Consider the following 22478-nt stretch of genomic DNA (forward strand, 5'->3'; position numbering starts at 1 on the left):
AGCTAGCTAATACTAGTTATTTGTAGCTACTTTGTAATACTTTGTAATTTTATTTGTAATATTCACCTTACACTCATCTGTTTTATGTGTAGTTTATGCTGTTATTTTCCTGCACTTAGGTAGTGTTGTGAGAATGTATACTTACCCGAGTACACATTTGTGATTTGTATTTGCAGTGTCAAACTTTTTAATCCAAGTAAAGCCTCTAAAGATACACCCGGTCTCTTGGAGAATCATTTGGATGAGTGTTTAGGTGACTGGATAGTTGGATAGGAGTTACATTCACCGAGGCCAGTACAATATGCAACCAAATAGTACGTTTTAGTCTTAAGTAAATGAAAGTGTATATATGTTCCTGTACTTTTGCTCATCTAAAAATTGGGTGGTCTGCTACAGACAAAGCCATTTTCTAAGTTGTTCAACACATCTATGTGTAAATATCATGAAATGAAATCGATATCATCTCGTTTTCATCTTTTCATGTCAAATCAAAATGTCTTCAGTGTATAGCAAAAAATAAAAATAAAAAATAGAATTGGCCTTACCACTCCAATACTTTCTGAGGGGACTGTAGCTTTACTGATTTGTCAGTTTCTCAGATGGCAGAAACTCACAAAATGACACTGTATATAGAGAAATTTAATTAATAATCAAAATAAATGTAAAGTCATTGAATAGAAAATAATTTAATGAATAAATAGCAGATAGATTAATTTGATGAAATATTGAAATGACCATTCCATTTTTACTGCACAAGCACATAGTGCTCTATAACCACTAACAGACATCACTAATTGTGCTTTTACAGTCAGTGACGAAGCAGATTCCAGCAAAATAAATATTTTTCTAAGGGTGTCTAAAGAAAAATGTCCTTGTTTAGATGTTGGTAATTATTAAGAATTATTTAAATTTTTCATAAAAGAAACCGCTCTTAGTCTTATCTTCAGATCACTTTTGCATGTTGTATTCAGTCCTGTAACTATAAGCATTCACTGTAATCAGCATCAGTCCCTGTTGCTGCTATAATACAATACAGAAATATCTCAACTGAAAAGGCGAATGTAGTTTTATTTATTTATTTATTTATTTATTTATTTATTTATTTTTGTGGTTAATAGGTTCACCCAAAAACGTATAACTAATTACGTGACACGAACTTAAGATGACAGAGGTCTGTATGTGTGTCTGTGTTCTCAGATGCCACAGGAATTCTTCAGGTGAGAGCTTTGAAGGACTATTGGAATCTTCATGACCCTACCGCCCTCAACATTCGTGCTGGTGATGTCATTATGGTGCGAAATATTGTCAGTGCTCTTTGTGTATGCATTCATGTTTATTTTGCCCTGTAACTCTGATATTCTTACATCTGTACTACTGATCTTATTAAGTGATGACAAATGTGTAGTAGGAATGAAACAACACTGTTCATATATGTGTGTGTGCATGCGAACACAAGTCTGTGTTAGTATTTTACCACTGGAACAGTGTAGCATGATATAGTACATTAACAAATCTGCAGTACTTTGCCATTATTATTATTATTAACTTTGCCATTATTTTAATGGCCAAGTAGCTTGTAACTAACTGTTAATTCTGAATTTGGTTACCTTTATTGAACATAAACATGTAGATGGAGCTAAGAAAAAATAGTGCAAACAGTTAATTTTGGTAATTCACAGAATCATTACAATTCGTTGTTTGACAGAGACAAGTGTCATTAAAAAAAAAACTAGCTAGCTTTTTATATCACTTTTCTACTGGCAACACAGCAGCTTTCAAGGTTATCATTGTGATGGAGAAAAGACACAAGAAGTTGACAGGGATATATATACAGTCCCCTCCATAAGTATTGGAACAGGAAGGCCAATTCTTTTTGTTTTTGATATATACTGAAAACCTTTGGGTTTGAGATCAAAAGGTGAATATGCTACGATGGATTTGAATTTCAGTTTTAATTTCCTGATATTTACATCTAGATGTGTTAAACAACTTGGAACATTTTAGACAGCTTTTGTTTGATCCCACCCATTTTTCAAGTTATCAAAAATATTGGAACATGTGACTGACAAGTGTTTCTTGTTGCCCAGGTGTACCCTGTTAGATTGATTGTTTAATAACACTGAATGTGTATTTCTGCCAACATTGGGCATAGCCAGTAAACAATTTGCAATGTCTTGAAAAAGAAAGAAACCACTGGTGTACCTACAACCAGACATCAAACAAGTCGGCCAAGGCAAAAAACGACAGTTGATGTCAAACATTGTGAGCACCGTGAAGAGAAACCCCCAGCTTATTTAGAAATTGCTCACTGTAACACATCTAGATGTAATTCTGATCTATCATCTCATTTTCATCTTTTGATCTCAAACACAAATTTCTTCAGTGTATACAAAAAAAAATCTATGGCCTTGCTATTCCTATACTTTTGGAGGGAACTGTAGTTTTGGATTCAGATTAGTAAGCAGAGTAGTAATTTGGATAAGTACTGTGCTGTATCATACTGTCTGGTGGAAAAGTACTGTAATCATGAATGACTAGTCTGACTTCGTTTGAGAAATAGTTTCTCTCTTTGGAAACATGTATGCATGTTTCATTAGATGTATTGAAGTGTTTGCTTGTCATGAAAATTAATAATGAAGTTGACTGGCTTTCTCTCTCCCTTTGCATGGTTATTTCCAGGTGCTGGAGCAACACATGGATGGTCGCTGGAAGGGCCACATCCATGACAGCCAGAGAGGCATAGACCGCGTGGGCTACTTCCCACCCTCCATAGTGGAAGTCATCAGTCGTCACTATGGTACATCCTACAGTGTCCCATTCCATCAAACTAATATAAACATGGTGTAGTTACAGCTGGATTTGGTACCACCATATGGGATATGGGAACTTATGTTGATTGGAGAGTTCCAATCAAGCTAATGTTGCAGAGGTCCTTTCATAAGAGTATTGTCTGTATGTCTCTCTCTTTCTGTCTTTCATACACATGTACACACATGCAGAGTTTAATAACAGATTAAAGAGAGGACTGAAATGTCTGCTGACACACAACAAATGGGTAATTTTATGCAACAGAGTATGGAATGTTACAGTTAGGACTACCAGTGTTGTCATATCACTTCTGCTAGGATGGCCAGTAAGGAATGCCTAACAAATATCACAGCATTCTTTGAAAAAACATTTTATAAAACAGCTGCCTCATTATGCTGTATTTATGAAATGTGGGAAAATTATGCAGGACATTTACCGTTACTCAGATTTGAAAATTTTACACATTTACACATTTGCCATTTACTATAACAGCATGTAATAACCTGCTGCTCAGAGAACATAGTGGACTCAGGGTGTATGGGAGCACTGTTGTCAGACAGTAATGTCAAACTTTTTTTTTTTTTTTTTAACAAATAAGCTTGCATGCCAGCTTATGCTCAGCATTTGTTTTGCTCATGACCACATACACATCCTTGATGAGAGAGAGAGAGATCACATAAATATACATATGGAAATAATACATAGAAAAACAGAGCTCAAGTGTCACGTTAGACATTAATCCCTTTTGCTAAATCCCCCCAACTCCTAGTTTTGTACATTAGTAGTTTTTCTCCAGGGTCTGGGGTTTGATTCCCGCCGGGGCCATATGTGTGTGCGGAGTTTGCATGTTCTCCCTGTGCTGCAGGGGTTTCCTCGCCCAGTCTAAAGACATGCATGGTAGGCTCATTGGCGTGTCTAAAGTGTCCGTAGTGTATGAATGGGTGTGTGAGTGTGTATGTAAGTGTATATATGTATATGTAATATATATGCATGTATATATATTTCTGTATCAGTATCAATTATTAGGGGGCCAAGCACAGAAGGTGCATAGGCATCCTATTGTTATTCTACCTTATTATTTTTGGGGTCAGATTTTCGACTAATTTGGAAGTACATTTATGGTCATAATTTTTTTTACTGTGTGTCCAAAATTTAAATGCAAGTTCAATGCACCTGTGACGTCAAATTCCACGTAATTAGATTTTCTGACAGATTTTGTTAAAAGCTGTTTTTTCGCTATTCCTCCTACAACTTTTGTCCAATCATTGCCAAATTTGGCAGACGTCATCAGAGTAAGCCATTTAAAAATTATGAAAGGAATTTTGAATACCCCAAATGGTTTGGAGTTTAAGTAAAATATACCAGGGTGCTATAATTTGGCAAATCATACAAAAAACTTTGCTTTTCCAAAACTTAATGTGCCAAAAAATCTGACATTGCTGACATTGAAACTGCCAAACTGCACATGAGGCTGCATCTCAGCAAACTGACACATCTTGGTAGGCATTCTCTGTCTAAACTAGTGGGGGGAAAGGCCCAGACTGATGAGGAAAAAAAACATAAATACCTTTTTTTTAAATTGAGAAAAAAAAATAGGTCAGAGAAGTAGCAATCATGACCAAAGGTCAAAATAACAAGAGACCATAGTTCACGGCAGTAGTGGCCATGTAACATGACCAATCATTACCTACAGTATTTTGAACAATTATAACCGAGTTCTTCATTGCATATCCGTGGTGCCCGCTTGCTTCACAGGAAATAAGAGCCTCATTCTAGCTGAAATGGATAAGAAGTGACCAGCTGATGTACATGTAAAACGACCAACCACTGTTTGTTACATGATGTATGGGGCGAGTAAATGATAATACCATAATAAATTAACACTGGAGTTTATTCTCTGATACAGAAAATATTACTGCTGCTTTGTCATTAATAGACAGCACAACACAATGTTTACATTTACTTGGAAATATATAATAATAATATCAGTTTATCAGTGCATGCTGAGGGATTTATTTTATGTTCTGAATACAACAGTTTGATTGTATATCTCATCTCCTTTAAAGGAGCAGCAAGAGAAAAAAATTCCTATCTTAACTTATTTTATTATTATTTCCATGATGGTTAATTAAGTAATCAGTGGTTAAAAAAAAGTAATAATAATAAATGAATAATAAATCTTACACCTTTATACAAGGTGTCCGGATCCTTAAAATGTCTTAAATTCTTTAATGTAAAGATAAGGCCTTTATTAGCATTAAAGTATCTTAAATTCAAGTTTCAGAGGTCTTAAAAATGCCACCAGACCAACACTGCAAAGAAGATTTAGATTTTTATGTATTGTTTTTCTTTCTTTCACTCATGGAAAAAATGGTAATGCAAAAACGATACTTGCTATGATCTTCCATATACCTCTATACAAGTTTACCCTGCTATTGTTTACTTAAACCCAGAAATGGATGTATATGCATGAACAAAATCCACTATAGCTGATGTAGCATGATTGAAGTGACTTGCCAGTCTTAAAGTGTTTTGGAAATGTCTTGAATATGGTATTAAAAAGTATTACATTTGAAATGCTGATAACTGCAGATAACCTGCTTAAATGTAATCTTTGTAAACCAAAGATTTAAATACTTCACCCAATACTTTGATTATAATACAACGTCCAAGAGTTCAAGCACAAATTTTAGGAGGCATATAAGTAGCTTATTGATTGATAAGTAGAAAATGTGCATGTTATAAATTCCTAATTGTTCTGCATTATTTTTAAATTCTGACTAATTTCTTTTTGCACAATTATACAGTTATTCATAAGCTGATTCACAATTATGACATACAAAAAATATTGCCCATTTAAGTAGCGTCAATGTAGTTTTTGTTAGTAACTTATAGTGTAGCTAACAACTTTTTTTTTTTTTTAAAGAGTAGCTTGACTGTATCTTAGCTACTTCAAACTATGAGTGAAGCTAGTTTCAAAACACTGTTTGAATCCCTTTCACTAAATTTATGGCTCTGCTTTGCTGAGATCGCTTACGCAACAATTATAGTGCATCTGAATGTGTGGCTCTAAAATGCTGCTTGCGGCTTTAATTAGAGGCCAAGCACCACAGGTGCATAGACACCTATTGTTCCTATTATTGTTGTTGTTGTTGTTGTTGTTGTTATTATTATTTTTGCACCTGTATAAATTGAATTGAACTGAACATTTGGTATTAGGGGGAATTTAGCTTTTAGTTCTCACTCAGCCTGTTCCTGTTATCATACATCTTATTAAAATATCCTTAATCTCCCATCGTTGTCTTGCACTAAGCTAATGCTCGTGTGTGTGTATATCTGTCTATCTATCTGTCTGTCTGTAGGGGGCACACTATCTCGCCATTGCTCTATGCCATGCCAGAGGCATCAGCTCTGCAGAGCTCCCCTTTCTTCCGGTCTGAGCATGAACACCTCTGCCACCCCTAAAACTGATGACTCATACATCCCTAATTCCCTTCTGGCACCAACCCATGCAAACTGCCTGAGCACCAATCGAGGTACACACACACACCTTCACACCACAAACACAGATGTTATTCGATAGGGATACGGAACATGGCCAGAACTCAGTATTAAATATTCCTAGCCGGCATAGTCTGTGAAGGACCATCCATGGTGCTGTAGCACTCTTGGACTGAGTTAACCTCATCACCCCCACCACTCTTCTACCCCCCACCCACCCAGAGCCAGCAAGGTTGCTTGTCCATGCACTATTTATGTGTGCTAGGTGGCCCCCCCAGCAGCTGCTCCCAGCTCACTCTGCCTTTTCTTGAGGACATCTGGGTTCTGAGGAATTCCTGTGCAGGTAAGAATGCATGAAAACTCAATGGCTGACTACACTCGATTGCCTGCTGAATGGTTGCACTAGGTTAGACTAGTTCAGTTGGAATGGAGGACAACGCTGCCAAAGAGCAAACCATCTAACTTCTATGGTTGCATCCACTGTAGGGGTAATCCTTACATTTCATGTTTGTGGTGACTTCCTGTTTGTGTGCTTTAGCCCCACTGGTCCTGTGTCACCATTGCCAAAAGGCCACGTTTCATGAGGGTTTTGATACCTATCAAAAAACATACCACTGCCATAAATTTCAATGAGAATAATGTGTTGATGGACAGCACACACCTATGTTTGCCAAGGTGTAACTTCACTCCACCATATGTTATTCTGTGTTCATACAGTAAGTGAACTTCGAACATTCATGCAACATTTTGGACTGAATTTGCAGAACAGCATCAACGGCGGACAATAAGTAGGATGACGCACTGGAATACAGGCCAGGCTATGGCGTGCACCCTACAAACCATCTCTGCCAAGTGTTTTTCTTACAAATGTGTGGCTAACTGAGAGATATCTGTTGTCATTATTGTTAGCACAAATGCACTTAGCCATTAGCAAACAATAGAACACCCAAATTTAAAAACAGTGTTATTGAAATTCCACCAGCATGTACACTGTCCTACGAGAGGCACAAACACACTGGATCATGTTTACACCAACATTAAGGATGCATACAAGGCTTTTACCTGCATACAACTGGTGCAGTCAGGTCATCTCTCCTTGTTTCTAACATCACCATACAGACCCATCAACAAACCAAACCAGCCATAAAAACAGTCAAAGTATGGCTGCAGGAATCAATCTTCCAACTCCTAGACTACTTTGAATGCACAAATTGGGATGTAGTCACACTTCAGGCAGCTGATGACACCTGTGGACTTGAAAGAATAAACATCCATAGTCTCTTCAACAAATACAGCTGTATTGACAACGTCACTGTGGACAAACACGTCAAGATGTTTCCCAACCAGAAACCACAGATGAACAAGCAGGTTCAAAATCTGCATAAAACACCTAACAAAGCCTTTAGATCTGGTAATACTGGAACGTACAGTATCACTAGGTCCAACCTGACAATAGGCATAAAGAATGGCAAAGCCACCTATAAACAACAAATTTAGGACCACTTCAAGAACACAGACACCTGTCAAATAAGGCATCCAATCCAGTGCCCAGAAAAGGGCATCCAAAACTTTAGGCATCCAAAACTTAAGTGCCCAGAAAATCATTGGAGCACAACTACCATCCCTGGAGGACATTTACAACTCTTTCTGTCTCAGGAAAGTAAGCAGCATCTGCAAGGACGACTCCACCCACCCCTGTCATCACCTGTTTGACCATCTAAATTAAACACATCTAAATTCAATGTACTCTGATTTAAAGAATGTCCATGTTTTAAGCGATAAGCTGACTAAGCACTTAACTGCAGTGTTTACAACACTAAGTAATTGTTTGTCATTTAATCTATATAGAAATTGGTCTTCAATTTGGTCTTCAATCAAGAGACAATTTTTTCATTGCATGGCAATAATTTGATTAATTTATGTAATATGTATGTATTTATTATTGCTCGAAAAATTCATTCCATGTGCCAAATCTTGCCCTAATCATTTTGAGATTTCAGACAGTGTCACAGGATAATTTTGGCACTCAATCAAGCTAATATTGGCAAGAAAATTACTTAAGTTGAAGGTCAAAATGGTGCATTACTGAGGCACACTTCTGTTTTTGGCAGACTCCCAAGAACAGCCCAAGCACACAACTGTCTGCAAGTTTGTAGTTTCTTCTGAAGTTTGAATTTGGAATTAATTTGTAAAGGAAGTTATTAAAAGCAAGAAAATTTCAAACAAACTTTCAGAGGTTTATGTGATATGAACAGTGTGATGCTACTGCTAATGCTGTCTGTAGCAGTAAACTGTGCTTTACTTATATTAATGCTTAAAGTATGCATGGTGGTTTTTTTTTTTTTTTTTTTAATTATCCATATGGCCTAAGGAAAGTGTTGTCTGTTATTAAATTGGTGCTGTTAATTAAAGCAGAAAATGCATGTGTCACATGCGTGAATGCATGTGTCAGACTGTTTGTTTAATATTAACAGTTGGCCTCATTTATCAATCTGGACAAGAACAGATTTATGCACCAGACTAAGAATACCATCAAGAATATTTTGTGAAAACCAGTAATTTTATATTCTTGGATTTAATTAAAGAAATTAACCAACAAAGACCATTAAGACAAATGCATTATATTATATAATTATAAAATAAATTATATAAATAAATGAATCATTCAAATATAACAAAAGAAATCTCACAGATATAAACAGAGGATGAACTGGTTTGTCTGCACATAACCATAAACAAATGCTTCATCTGACAGAATATTTAATGCCTCACCTGACAGAATATATAATAAGCGTTCGCTTATTATTGATACTATTATCTATTGTTAAATATATTTTTTTTGGCATAGAAGTAAGTCAAAACAAATATTCTTCTGTAATGCCCACTTCAGCCTTTCAGCCTTTATCCTGATCGTTCATTTTGTGATAGCAGTTGTCTGTGCACTTGAACTTTTCTAGAGTTTTGTGGACACAACTACATGCAAATAAGTTGTGTTGGGAATGAGTTTGCACTTTCAGTGAACAATATGAGTACGTGAGTACAAAGAAAATCAGTGTTTCCGAAACTTTTGTAAATCCATCAGAAGATTTTTGTTCGGTTTGGTTTATGCAAACATTTACGCTCAACTTTTGTAAAAGATTGATAAATGAGGCCCTATAAGTGTTTGAGTAATAGTAATGATTGAAGCTTGTGAATGGATTTGACTTTGCCATTTGGTTGTGACCTACTGAGTTATTACAACAATGTTAACTGTATATTTTTCATGTTTCTTTTGTGTTTTTTTTAATGCTATTTCTGCTTTTTTTATCTTTCACTCTCTGGGTTATAATCACCAGCAGGAGACAGGAACAGTGTGGGTAGCACTGGCAGTGTTGGAAGCACACGTAGTGCCGGTAGTGGACAAAGCACAGAAAACACCACCACCTCAAATGGCCAGCACAGCACCAATGCTGAGGCCAGCAAAGTAAGCATTATCTCTAAGGTGTTAAGATGTTGGAGCTGAGATTTTAGAGCTGTGTACCTTGGCTTCTCAGCATGCTATACTTATACCCCCATCTCTGACACAGATACATTTACATGTATCTTTATAGAAGTATATATTAGCCCTTAGGTCAGGGGTTCCCAAGCTAGGGGTCATGACCCCATGTGGGATTGCTTGATTTACAAATGGGGTTGTGACAGAAACTTGTATTATTCATTTGTTTTACAAATTAATATTAGAAATATCACTCAACTATGAAAACTGCTTATATATTCTGAAATATTACTGGGAGGTGCAGTTTATGAGATGCCTACAGCAGAACATTTTAAAAAGAAACAGAGCTCATCAGTCTGTTTAACATTGTGTGCATGAAATCACTAAACTAATCCATTAGATTATTTGTTCTGAACTTTTCCCAGTTGGAAATTTATGTTTATAATGTATTTGTAATAATTTATATAATAATATAATACATTTGCAATAATATTAACCTAAAGGTTTCTAATCAAAATTCTAAACTTAAAAGGGCATATTCTATGAGACTGATTATTTTGAGACTGATTAATTGATTTTAATGTGAAGCACCTATATTGCTATATTGTAGATACCTTGTATTTTTAGTTTCCCTGTATAAACAGACCTATTCCGCCTACATAACCAAAATAACCCAATTTTGATTTTAAAAAACAAACAACCTAAACTCGGTGTCATTCAGCAGGCTTTCCCCAGGACATCATACATTATCTGTGTACATTATCATAGAATACTGGTATTAAAAGTCTTGACCTCTGTTAACCTTTTGTGAATTTAGCCACCTGTTCCCCTTGTTGGTGATTCAGCACAACTGGACCATCTCAAACAGCCAGACCACAGTGCAGGTACAAAAAAAGATATAATTCAAGATAAATTAATTATTCACTCCTTAATGTTAAAAAATAAATGGGAAAAAATGGATCACTACATTTTATTGAAGTAGTCAAATGTGTGTGTATTATTCTCTAGGCATTCATCAGAGGACAGTGCTTGCTGTGCCGAAAACATCAGAGCAGAGTTTCTTTCAGCAGTTTGTGCGACCACAGCAGCTGCTTGAGGGCAGGGTAAGAACAACTCAACACAATGATACATAACCTAAAAGCTTTTATAAATGTGTAAAGAACCTTTGCCTGTCAATCGTCACTGATCTTATTTTGAAAAAATTGTTTATATTAGCAGGATGCTGAAGCAATCTACCAGTGGCTGTCTGAGTTTCAGCTGGAGCAGTACACTTGTAACTTCATCAACGCAGGCTATGATGTCCCCACTATCAGCCGAATGACTCCTGAGGTAGTATTCTCACCAGTTATAAAATTCATTTATGGTTCCTAGCACTACTTTTCAAATCACTATAGAATACGTGTTTATTCTCAGTATGGTTCTGTTTCTCTTATTCAGATGCCTCATTCATGTAGTTATTAATTTTCCTCTTTATCAGGATCTCACTGCTATTGGTGTTACAAAGCCAGGTCACCGGAAGAAAATCTCAATGGAGATTGGAAACCTAAGTATTCCAGAGTGGCTACCTGAATATACACCAGTGAGTCATGTAAAAACCTGCTTGCCAGTGCTTTGTCAGTGTTCCACGTCTCTGTTTGTTCCTGTTGCTGAAAATGTATGTCATCCATGCTAATTATTTTGCCTATTAAAATCTAATATGTGGTACAGCAGGCTGTGTGTAAGGTGGTGGATGGATGGATGGAAAGATGGTGGTGGTGGTCTGGGAAGACCCATTGGATGTGACTGGCTGAATTCTAGTGAACAGCCAAAAAAAAAGATGAGCCAGCTTAACAAATTCAGCACTTAATGCACTGCCTTGCATTTCTTGTCTGTGAAAGATGGTTCAGGTATTGCCAATTACAACTAAATGTGTCATGCTGTCATTAAATAATGACATAAGCCTAATCAATTCAGTTTGTAATCAAATACCAACTGTCAAAATCAACTTTCTGTCGTGTGACTGTGCCACAGTGGATTTGGAAAGGAATTTTCACACATTTAGGGGTAGCCAGATTTTAAAATGCTGTAACATCAGTATAGTTATGCTGCCGAGCTACATATAGTAAAAAAAAAAATGTGTTCCCAGACTGCCACACATTTATGTATGTATGCACATCTATGTTCATGTGTATTTCCCCCCTTCTCTTTCTTATAGGTGGATCTTGGTGAATGGCTCAGTGCTATAGGCCTGCCTCAATACCATACGAAGCTGCTAGAGAATGGCTATGACTCCATCAACATTGTACGAGACCTCACATGGGAGGACTTACAGGAGATTGGGATCACTAAGCTAGGTGAGTACATTATATTTCTGCCTGTGCAATACCCTGGCTCCATTTGTCCAGTTTTGACTTTCACTGCATTATTAGGAAAGTTATCACTGCTTTAATACCATACTGGTCACATTAGCTGGTAAGCTAATGTGATTTTGAAAAGGGCAAAAGTGGTGACTAGAGTTCATGCTTGAGTGTGGCTTGAGTTCATGCTTTCTGAATTATCACTCATGTGTTTGTATATATTACTGTTTTAGTTATACAATGAGAAACCCCTCTGATGATTGTGTGCCTTTTAACCATTGTCAGGGCATCAGAAGAAAATCATGCTGGCAGTAAAGAAGCTTTCTGATCTCCATAAGGCTCTCCTCCAGGCCGAGTCAGGTCAGGGCACTCTGCGCTGCAAGCATCTGTCTGCACTGGACCTGCTGCCCATTGATGGAGGTGACCCTACCAAGCCCTACACACACAAAATGCTCACCTTCCAGGCTAGTGAGCTGAGTGCTGAACTCCAGAGTGCCATGTCAACACAGCATGATGACCTTCAGGAGGGCCTGGCTATCAAGAGTGCTGTGGCTCTTTCAGTGAGCCAGGAGAGTATTGATGCTCGTTCGGGTGGTTCAGGCTGGTCACAGGAGAACCCCATAATGTCTTGCTCCTTCTCATCAGCTACCCCTTGTCACAGCCAGTCTCAAGATAGTCAGCTCAACAGCCCTTCAAAACAAAGAAACATTCCAGAAGGTCAGGACCATCAGCAAAAGGGGCCCACTGGTTCCTGTCCATCGTGCATTATGATGGATGTCAAGCCCAAACCAGGTAGTTCTTTGGCACAGAAAGCCTTCAGCTACTTGAATGCTAACAGTGGCACAGCCACCCTGGACCACAGTTTGCCCAGAGTGCCTAAAAAGCACACACAGAATCTGACACGCCATGCATTGTCTGACGGTGAGGCTGAGGAAGAGGATGATGAACAGCTGGCAATGCCTTCCACCACTGCACTGCCTTCTTATGCCACACTGAGCCGCAGACCTAAACGTGGGCATCTCATCCGAGCCCAGTCTACGCCAGAGCAGTCAGTTAATCGTAGCCACTCATTTGCAGTCAGGACCCGGCGCAAAGGCCCTCCCCCTCCTCCACCCAAGCGCCTCAGCTCTGTCAGCAGTAGTAGTAGCAGCAGCACTGAGACTGCAAAGTCTCCAGCCCCACCTATAGGTCAAGTGGAGACTGACAACCCTGAAAGTGTCAAGAGCATTGCAGCTACTCCAGAAACAACCATAATGGGCCCCAAGGCTAACCTCTGCCGTGAAGGCAAAACTGCCCTTTCTGGGTCCTCTGAGATTTCCAGGAGAAGGGTTTTGAGCCAGAGCGAAACTAGCATGCATCCACAGGCTAAAAGAGATGACCGAGTTGTTAAGTCAGATTCTGAGGAGGATGAAGGTGCTAAGGACAAAGGCCTGGACAGTTCTTCCTCACCTCAAAATAGTTCTGGGGAGTGTATCCCCTTTGCTGAAGAGGGCAACCTCACCATCAAGCAACGGCCCAAAGCAAGCAAAGTTGACAGCACCACTGAGGCTCCAGAGAAAGAGACGTCAGCTAAGGTGCCAGAGCTGCCAGAGTTTAAATTGAAGGAATCAGACACAGTAAAGAGGCGCCATAAGCTGAAGGAGAAGGACCAGCCACTTGCCATGCCCACTAGCAGAGGAGAGAGTGGGCAACAGTGTCTAAGTGCAGTTAACCTGTGCATCAGTGAGATATCAATTACACCACCATATGTGCAACCTCTAATTGTGCAGGCTCTGAAGACACCTCTCTCCCCGGAACCAGCCAGTCCACCAAAACCTGCACATCACACTAGTAATCTCAATCAGCATGCTCCTGCAGTCACAGGTACACTATATGGCCAAAAGTTTGTGGACACCTGACCATCACACCCTTATGTGCTTTTTTGAACATCCCTTTCCAGATATAGCAAAGGGTGCTCTTATAATAACTTCCACTCTTCTGGGAAGATTTTTGACTAGATTTTGGAACATGGCTCTGGGGATTTGCCCATTCAGCCGCAAGAGCATTGGTGAGGTCTGACACTGATGTCAGGTGAGGAGGCCTGGGGTGTAGTCACTCAAAGGTGTTCAGTTGGGCTGAAGTCAGGGCTTCGTTCAGACCACTTGAGTTCTTCAACACCGGCTTTGGCAAATCCTGTTTTCATGGACCTTGCTATGTGCACAGGGGCATTTTCAACACATATTTGTGCCCCTAAGATCCAGTGAAGAAAAGTTGTAATGCTATAGCATAAACAGACATTCTAGACAATTGTGTGCTTCCATCTTTGTGGCAACAGTTTAGGAAAGGCCCACATATGGGTGTGATGGTCAGGTGTCCATAAACTTTTGGCAATATAGTGTATATACATTAAATGAAATACATGGGGTCTCATATTAAATCCAGCCAATTTTGTTTAGTATTTTGCACTTATTTTGGCCCTCAGAACAGCATGATTTTACCTGTGCATTGATCTTATATGATGGTGAATGTGTTTCTTTTAAATATTGAAAAAGAAAAATGAACAGCAAATTTTGATCATTCTTGCCATTTCCCATTGTTTCTCACAATTTCTCACAATTCTCCTGTGATCCCAGTGATCCACAAATTGTTTTGTCCACATAAAAAACAGCAGCTGATAGTTTTCTTGATTTTGGCACCAAAGTCTGTAAAACCTTAAAGCAGTTTTGCATGAAAAGCCCAAGATCATTCACATTCAAAGTCACTCATTTTGTTCATGCCTTGTTTGACAATGTAATCAGAATATATGTGTTTAAAAGTAGGTGAGTAGCTAAGTAACTCAGTGTAGATCACCATACATGTGGCTGTTTAATGGGTTTAATGGTAAAAAATCACTCCAGCACTGATACCATATATTTATTATGATAAAAAAAAAAAATTAAGTAATTTTGCCGAAAGGTAATTCCATGCTTTCACTTTGTGGTATGTCATTTGTGATCATTTGATCATACCCACATTCATCAAAGACATGAAATCTATGTAAGTGAATAGCTTATGGTTTAGAATGTTTGTAATTTACAGTTTTGTTGTTTATCTTTATCTAAGCTGGACAACAAGGTGTTATGCTGAGTGTGGTGCAGAATGTGGCTTTTGCAGCACCCACATCTTCAATGCCATGTTCCCCAGTAGCTGTACCTCCAGTTCAGATGGTGACATCAGGAACGTTTCAGGCATGTGTGGAGGCTGGTCCAGAGTCCATGCTGGTGCAGCAGAGACTGGATCAGACCAGCTCCTCTCTGGAGAAGGCACTGAAGGCTGTGGAGAAAAAACTTACTTTGGAGGACATGAACGATGGGTGAGCTCATGTACAGCAGAGGGAACACAAAAATACACACGTGTAAAAAGGCAGTATGCAAACAGAGTCATACAGTACAGGTCCAAAAATATATGGACATTGACAGTTATTGGATTCAGGTCACATGATTTACTTGGCCATTGCAAAATATATCACTTCTTTGCCTTAAAAAAGATGTTGGGTAGCTTTTACAGTATGATTTGGGTCATTATCCATTCGTTTCCCTATACACTTTAGAATTCATCTAGCTGCCTTTGTCAGCACTCACATCATAAATACAAGGGAACCAGTATTGGCAGCCATACATGCCATTACATGAAGTGGTATGCTTTAGATCATGAGCAGTTCCTTCCCTTCTCTTCATATTATTCTGATATATGTTGATCTTTGTCTCATCTGTCCATAGGATTCCAGAACTTTATGGGCTTTAAATTTTTTTTTTAGCTAAATTGAATCAGGTGTTCCTGTGTTTGAGGCTTACCAATGGTTTATATATTGTAGCAAATCTTCTGTATTTACTTTAGTGAAGTATTCTATTGATTGATGACTTTGGCACAGCTACGCCTACCTCCTGGAGGGTGTTCTTGTTCTGGTCAACTGTTGCATAGGCGTTTTTCTTCACCAGGAAAGAATTCTTCTGGCATCCACCACAGTTTTCTGTGGTCTTCCAGGCCTTTTGGTGTTCCTTAGCTCATCAGTGTGTTCCTTTTTTTTTAAAAGAATGCAGTAAGTAGTTGATTTGGTCAGACTTAATGTTTTTGCCATCTCTCTGATTGATTTCTTCAGATTTTTCAGCCTAATGATGGCTTGTTTCACTGGCAATGCCAGCGCTTTGGACTTAATAACAGCTACAGATTCCAAATGCTAACACCATACTTGAAAGCAACTCCATTTATCTGCTTAATACAAACATTGGCATTGAATAGCCAATTACATCTGGTCTCTTATGGGGGGGGGTGAACATTCACCCCATTTGGATTTACATATTTATACAGCTCACGTTCATTATTTAATTTAAACTCCAATATACTGTGGTAGACAGCTAATATAGCAATGACTTTGTCACTGTCCAAATATTTATGGACCTGAGTGTACATTATACATCAACTTGACTTACTGAGTCAGTGCAAGATGCTAAGGTATACATGCTGAAATGTATCTGTCAGAAATGAAATTGAGTTTACTGAGCATGTCTTTGTTGTATGTTAACTAACACAGAGGATGCAACACCGTGAAGTCTGCAGGGAATATTCTTGATGACATTGGGAACATGTTCGATGATCTGGCATACCAGCTGGACGCTATGCTTGACTGAACTCCCTTCTCAAACGTCATACTGTAGCTCAAAGTGATGTTTGGATGTGATGTAGGAGACAGAAAGAAAAAAGAACGCAAAGTGGGCCTGCTTACAGAACAATTCAAACCATTGGCTATTAATTTGCTTTTCTTTACCATGAAATAGGACTTTGCTGCTTGTGGGTTTACAATGCAAAAATGAAAAGGGACACAACATTTTCTACAAGGTCTCTGAACTCATGTTTGACCATTAACCATTTCCATTAACTCCATTAATTACTATTTATGCTTTATACACTAAAACACTAGTGTCCACCATAGGCTGCTGCTGTTTAGCCTATGCTTTAACAGGAAGTAAAATTTACAGTTATTCCAGTTATGAACCTAATAACATTTATGTAATTTATTTTCTTTTTTTTTAAAAAATGTTTTGTCTATTTACTTTGGTTGGATCTTTAAATATAAACCAATAAAACATGAGTACAATTTAATATGGCAAGTGGACCCAGATGACCTCGGACAGTAAACCAGAATTACTTTATTCTTGCACCAAGACTTTTTTCAACTTGTATGTGTATATTTAAAACGTGTATTTTCCTGAGCATTTCATTTATGACTAGTTTTATATCGAATTTGGTTGCCATTTTAAAATGTACTTGCCTTTTAGTGTCAGTAAAATTTACAGCATAACATGGATTACAGTTATGTTGTGTGTAGTAACAACAAAAGTTTTCAGTAGTTATTATTGTAAAGGGAACACATCATCTTTGGCAACACAAAGTTTTGCCAGTGTGGAATTATAGGGGAAGCAGATGTATTATGAATGATTGCTATATTATTTACATTCACTATTTTTGAAAAATAAAAATGCATATTAGTAAAAAATTAAAAAAAAATAAAATTTATTTAAAGAAGTCAGATATGTGTTTTGTACACAAACAATATATCTCATTGAGGAACTGTATGTTCTGCCAAAACATTTGTGTTTATTTTTTTTCTTCAAATGTTCATATGACTTGTCCTTCCTAAACTAATAAGTTTATATTGTTAAAACTACATAGTAATTGGTCCAACGTTGGATTGAAAGGTATGGAGTGCCATTATCATCAGACTAATTTGTGTGGTGTAGGAACTTTGCCAGGGATATAACCCCTAAGGTATTACATTTCTTGTCCTACATTTCTTGTTAAGAATGATCAACAAAATGATTGGACAAACACTGCTTGTTTGTATAATCTCCACTTTCTGTCTACCTGCAATTGTCATAAATGCTCTTTGAAGCCCAGGCCTCTCTACTCCAGTTTCCCACTCCAGGACAATCAGCAACCAATGTATGAGGCGAGGCAGGAACCCTGACTGCGTCACACCTAAGTTCAGAAAATCATAAATATCTGTGAGTTGGGCATTAAATTTCCATCCATTTTTTCTGCTCATCAATGTCAGAGTCATGTTTTAGACTCTTGCTTTAGACATGTTTTAGACTCTGATCCTGCATCAGTTTCAGCAAAGTCTCCACTGTTGAAAGACACAGGAGAACTTCAGTGATGACCACCAAAGAGACACCATCAAAACATAACTATAAAGTTTCTCTACGTATCTTCTTAGATGTTGGCATGATACTTTAGCTAGAATTTGTATGTTAAGTAGATCCACTCTTCTGGCCATTTTATGTAACAACTAAACAGTTGTCTACACTCACTGTATGTCTGGTATTAAGTTCAGTTCTACCCATTCTGCAGTTGTTTATCAATTTCTTTCACTGCATTGGTATATATTTTCAACTGCCACATATTAAGTATTATATGAATGTATCCATTATTATTATTATTATTATTATTATTATTATTATAAACTTTGTATTTTTGCATATGTTTCTCTCTTGTTGCAAATGAGTTCTACAACTACCAGCAGATTCAACTAATTTAATGTCATCTCATTGTCCATTGGACTGGTGCCCTGTTTAATATAATTATTAAATAATAATAATTTATAATAATTTAATACAATTAATAAATAGACATTAATTCAAATATTTACCCAGCTACAATGGTCTAACAACATTCTATTTATGAAAGTAACTTTGTCATCGCTACACTTACCCTCTTGCTTTTGCACATAAATACGAACACACTAACATCACTAGCAACTTTTTGTGGCTTGTGCGCAGTGATACTTTTCCAGTCTTTGGCATTTCATACGAAGTCATTCATTGACACGAACATTAACAGGTTGTTCAGAGGGTGAAAATGCTTGGCCTCCTAAGAAAGTCTCTGCCCAAAACTCTGCATACTGGAAAGAGGAGACTATGGCTATGGCTTTCAGCTTCATAGAGAAAATGACTTGTTATACCTAGGTATTTACATGAAGTGAATGCAAAACCTGACACCTCTTCAAATGGGGAGACAATTTTCAGTGTTGTGATGGATAACATTAAATGCCAGTTGAAAGAATGTTCATTTTGTTTGATGCCATCAGTCAGTATGTTATTTTAATTACCACATTCTTTATCCAACATCAATGTCAAATTCTTTGTGTCCCGTTGACAATATGTAATATCAGTATTCAATCATTTACACACCATTTATATGGCCATTAATATATTTTTTTACTATTATAATGCCACCAAGTGGCCAAACTCCTCATTTTTGACATGTGCCCTCAGACTGAGACCTTACATAAGCTTACCAATTTAACGTTTTTTCAGTATTATAGCACCACCATGTGGCAAAACTGCGCCAACTGGGTGACCATAGCTTGTCCTCAAACATAAGCATGCCAAATTTGGTGAAGATCTCATTTCGTTCTACAGTTATAGCCATTTACGTAAAAGTGGCTACGCCTACTTCCTGTGTTTTCGTATACTGTAACTACCTCAAGTCGAAAGTTCAAACTTTTTTTTATATATAAGTTTTGATAATGAGACTCCATAAATTTGTTTGGCACTGGTTTGGTCCCAAACCGATGAAAAACCCAGAACTAGTTTGCAAAAGTAGGTTTTACCAAAAAACAACCTTTCAACAGTTATGGGTATTTTTCTAAACATGCTCACTATAGCGTCACCATCTGGCCGATCAGGCTGAAACATTGTGATGCTGTAGTACTCTGGAGTACTACATTCCCTCAAAGTTTCAGCTCTCTAGGCCTTATGGTTTGGTCTGCACGGTCAGTTTTATGGCAGAATAATAATTTAAAAAAATATATAGCTGCAAGTAGCAATTATCAGCCATTTAGGGGCCCTAAAAACGTTAAAAGATATTACTTAATATTGTGCAATCCTATAAGCACCTAAATCAAAGGAAAACCAAGATAATTTTAAGAAATAACGGCCTTCATTAAGCTTGTCTAATAGCTGCTGATCATTGCTCGACCAATGGCGGCCATGTTTTTCAGTATTCACAATTGTCCACGTATATGCTGATTTTACTTTGCACAAGGACAATTCTTGCAAGATTAATTTAATAAAGTCTATTGGACCAATGGTTCCACATTTAGTCCCAATTTCATATTTTCTTCTGTTATCACAATCAGTTCATCAGTTCACAATCAGTATTTTTATGAATTGTCCTCAGATTGAACCCATAAATAAGTATCCCATGGTTGGTGAAAATATTTAATTTTGTTCAAGAGTTAGCCATTTAAGTAAAAGTGGCCACGTCCCCTTCAAACTTTTTGATGTGTCCTTAATTATTGATTTAAGTAGTCCAAAGAATTATCCTACTATAGTATAATTACAGTTGAGCAAAAAACCTAGGAACTAGCTTTCAGAAATAATCATAAATATTTAACGAGTGATTTGATTGACAGCAGTGGTCCTAGAGGCAAAGTGGTTCAGAATCAGAAGATCTAATGTATGATACAAAGAATATGTGGATATCTGAAACATTGAATGATTTTTAATCATTTACACACCTTTTATACAGCCATTTTAAAGGTTTTTTTTTTTTACTATTAAAAAACTCCTCCATTTTTGACAAGTGCCCAGACAGACTGAGACCTTACATAAGCTTACCAAGTTTGGTGAAAATTTCTCATTCTGTTACAGCCATTTTAGTAAAAGTGGCCCCGCCCACTTCAAACCTTTTGATGTGCCCTTGCGAGGGTAAATCAGAACGTCAACTTTTTTTTGATAATTATCGATCTAGCATGTCCAAAGTATTGTCCTGCAATAGTTTTGTTTCACTTGAGCAAAAAAACTTTAAAAACAACAAAAAAACCCCAAGGTTTTTAATATTATCTGAAATATTTACCAAACGTTTTGACAGACACAAATGGTTCTTGAGGCAAATATGTTTAAAATGAGAAGGCCTATCATTTGTTATATATTAGTTATGTTTGTTCAAAACACTGCATTATATACAACCGTTTACACGGACAAAAACTGTGATAGTGCCACCTAGTGGCCGATTTCTTTCAAACTTTGCACAAACCTCTTAGACCACGAGTCAAATAGGCCCACCAAGTTTCGTTCCGATAAGCCACTGATAACCTTGTCTAGTAGCTACTGAAATTTGATTGGCCAGTGGTGGCCATGTTTTCCAACATGTGCTCCTCGATTTGAGAAGAAGTAGAAGAATATATATATATATATATATATATATATATATATATATATATATATATATATATATATTCTTTAAACTTTGTGTGCCATTGAAACTGCACACTGAACACATCACATCAATTTGGTCACAGCGTCACCTATTGATCAAATATGAGATGCACTTAAATCATTCAACAATTGATTGTATTCATAAATGTTCAACCATTTTGCCTAAAATCAAATACAAATGTCTAAAATTGCTCTTTTTTACAGTTGGTCTTGATGCTCCCTCCGATGCTTGTTTAGCTTCTTGTTTAGAATCTTCCGTACTTGGCCCCTTAATTGCTGCTTGCAGCTATATTATATTATATATAATATAATCCGTTCTCTATGGATTATATTGTATACTATCTATATAATATCTTCCGTACTTGGCCCCTTAATTGTTGCTTGCAGCTATATTATTTATATATATATATATATATATATATATATATAATATATATATAAACAAGCTAAACAAGCATCGCAGGGAGCATCAAGACCAACTGTAAAAAAGAGCAATTTTAGACATTTGTATTTGATTTTAGGCAAAATGGTTGAACATTTATGAATACAATCAATTGTTGAATGATTTAAGTGCATCTCATATTTGATCAATAGGTGACGCTGTGACCAAATTGATGTGATGTGGTCAGTGTGCAGTTTCAATGGCACACAAAGTTTGGTGTCAATATGCTAAAGCCTTGCAGAGATACAGCCTCTGAATAGTGTTGGCATCATGCCATCAAAGTTGTTGATGTGTTAAACAATAACAATTAAGTATATGAACACAAAATCCATAAATTTTTGCCGGCATGGTCTGAAGATAATCTGAATCGAATTTGGTGAAAATTGGGCCGACAATCTAGAACGAATTCAAACAACAAGGTTTTCAATGAAATTCCAAATGGTGGACAGCAAGTGCGATTGAATCTATCATGTCCAGTGTCATTACAATAGGCAAAAGTAATTTAAAATTTTTTGCATTTTTTGAAATTGCACTATAAAGTTCCCAAAACACCACAGCTACCCTCAAAATATGATTGAAATGACAGGAAGTTTAGTCTGAATACGCAAAAACAGAACAGAGATAAAGCCTCGCGTCCATTTTGGAGTGCTCAACATCAGATTCGTTTGTGTGTTGTTTGA

General features: G+C 37.1%; 1 protein-coding gene across 8 annotated transcripts in view; it reads left to right on the plus strand.

The window, feature by feature from the left end:
• LOC108255837 (caskin-2) overlaps positions 1–17657 on the plus strand; it is a 101732-nt gene extending 84075 nt beyond the window's left edge. For 3 of the 8 annotated variants that reach the window (XM_017452128.3, XM_017452122.3, XM_047159552.2), the window contains 13 exons: positions 1198–1292; positions 2680–2797; positions 6171–6344; positions 6575–6652; positions 9645–9772; positions 10602–10668; positions 10793–10887; positions 11000–11113; positions 11262–11363; positions 11979–12117; positions 12406–13983; positions 15202–15451; positions 16670–17657. In XM_017452128.3, coding sequence (XP_017307617.1) covers positions 1198–1292; positions 2680–2797; positions 6171–6344; positions 6575–6652; positions 9645–9772; positions 10602–10668; positions 10793–10887; positions 11000–11113; positions 11262–11363; positions 11979–12117; positions 12406–13983; positions 15202–15451; positions 16670–16766 — 3035 coding nt within the window. In that variant the 3' untranslated portion in view covers positions 16767–17657. The remainder of the gene's footprint in view (positions 1–1197; positions 1293–2679; positions 2798–6170; positions 6345–6574; positions 6653–9644; positions 9773–10601; positions 10669–10792; positions 10888–10999; positions 11114–11261; positions 11364–11978; positions 12118–12405; positions 13984–15201; positions 15452–16669) is intronic. The other 5 variants (XM_017452153.3, XM_017452146.3, XM_017452137.3 and 2 more) reach the window with 5 other exon arrangements.
• The last annotated feature ends 4821 nt before the right edge of the window (positions 17658–22478 follow it).

Source organism: Ictalurus punctatus, chromosome 2, assembly GCF_001660625.3.
Source record: "Ictalurus punctatus breed USDA103 chromosome 2, Coco_2.0, whole genome shotgun sequence".
Taxonomy (NCBI): domain Eukaryota; kingdom Metazoa; phylum Chordata; class Actinopteri; order Siluriformes; family Ictaluridae; genus Ictalurus; species Ictalurus punctatus.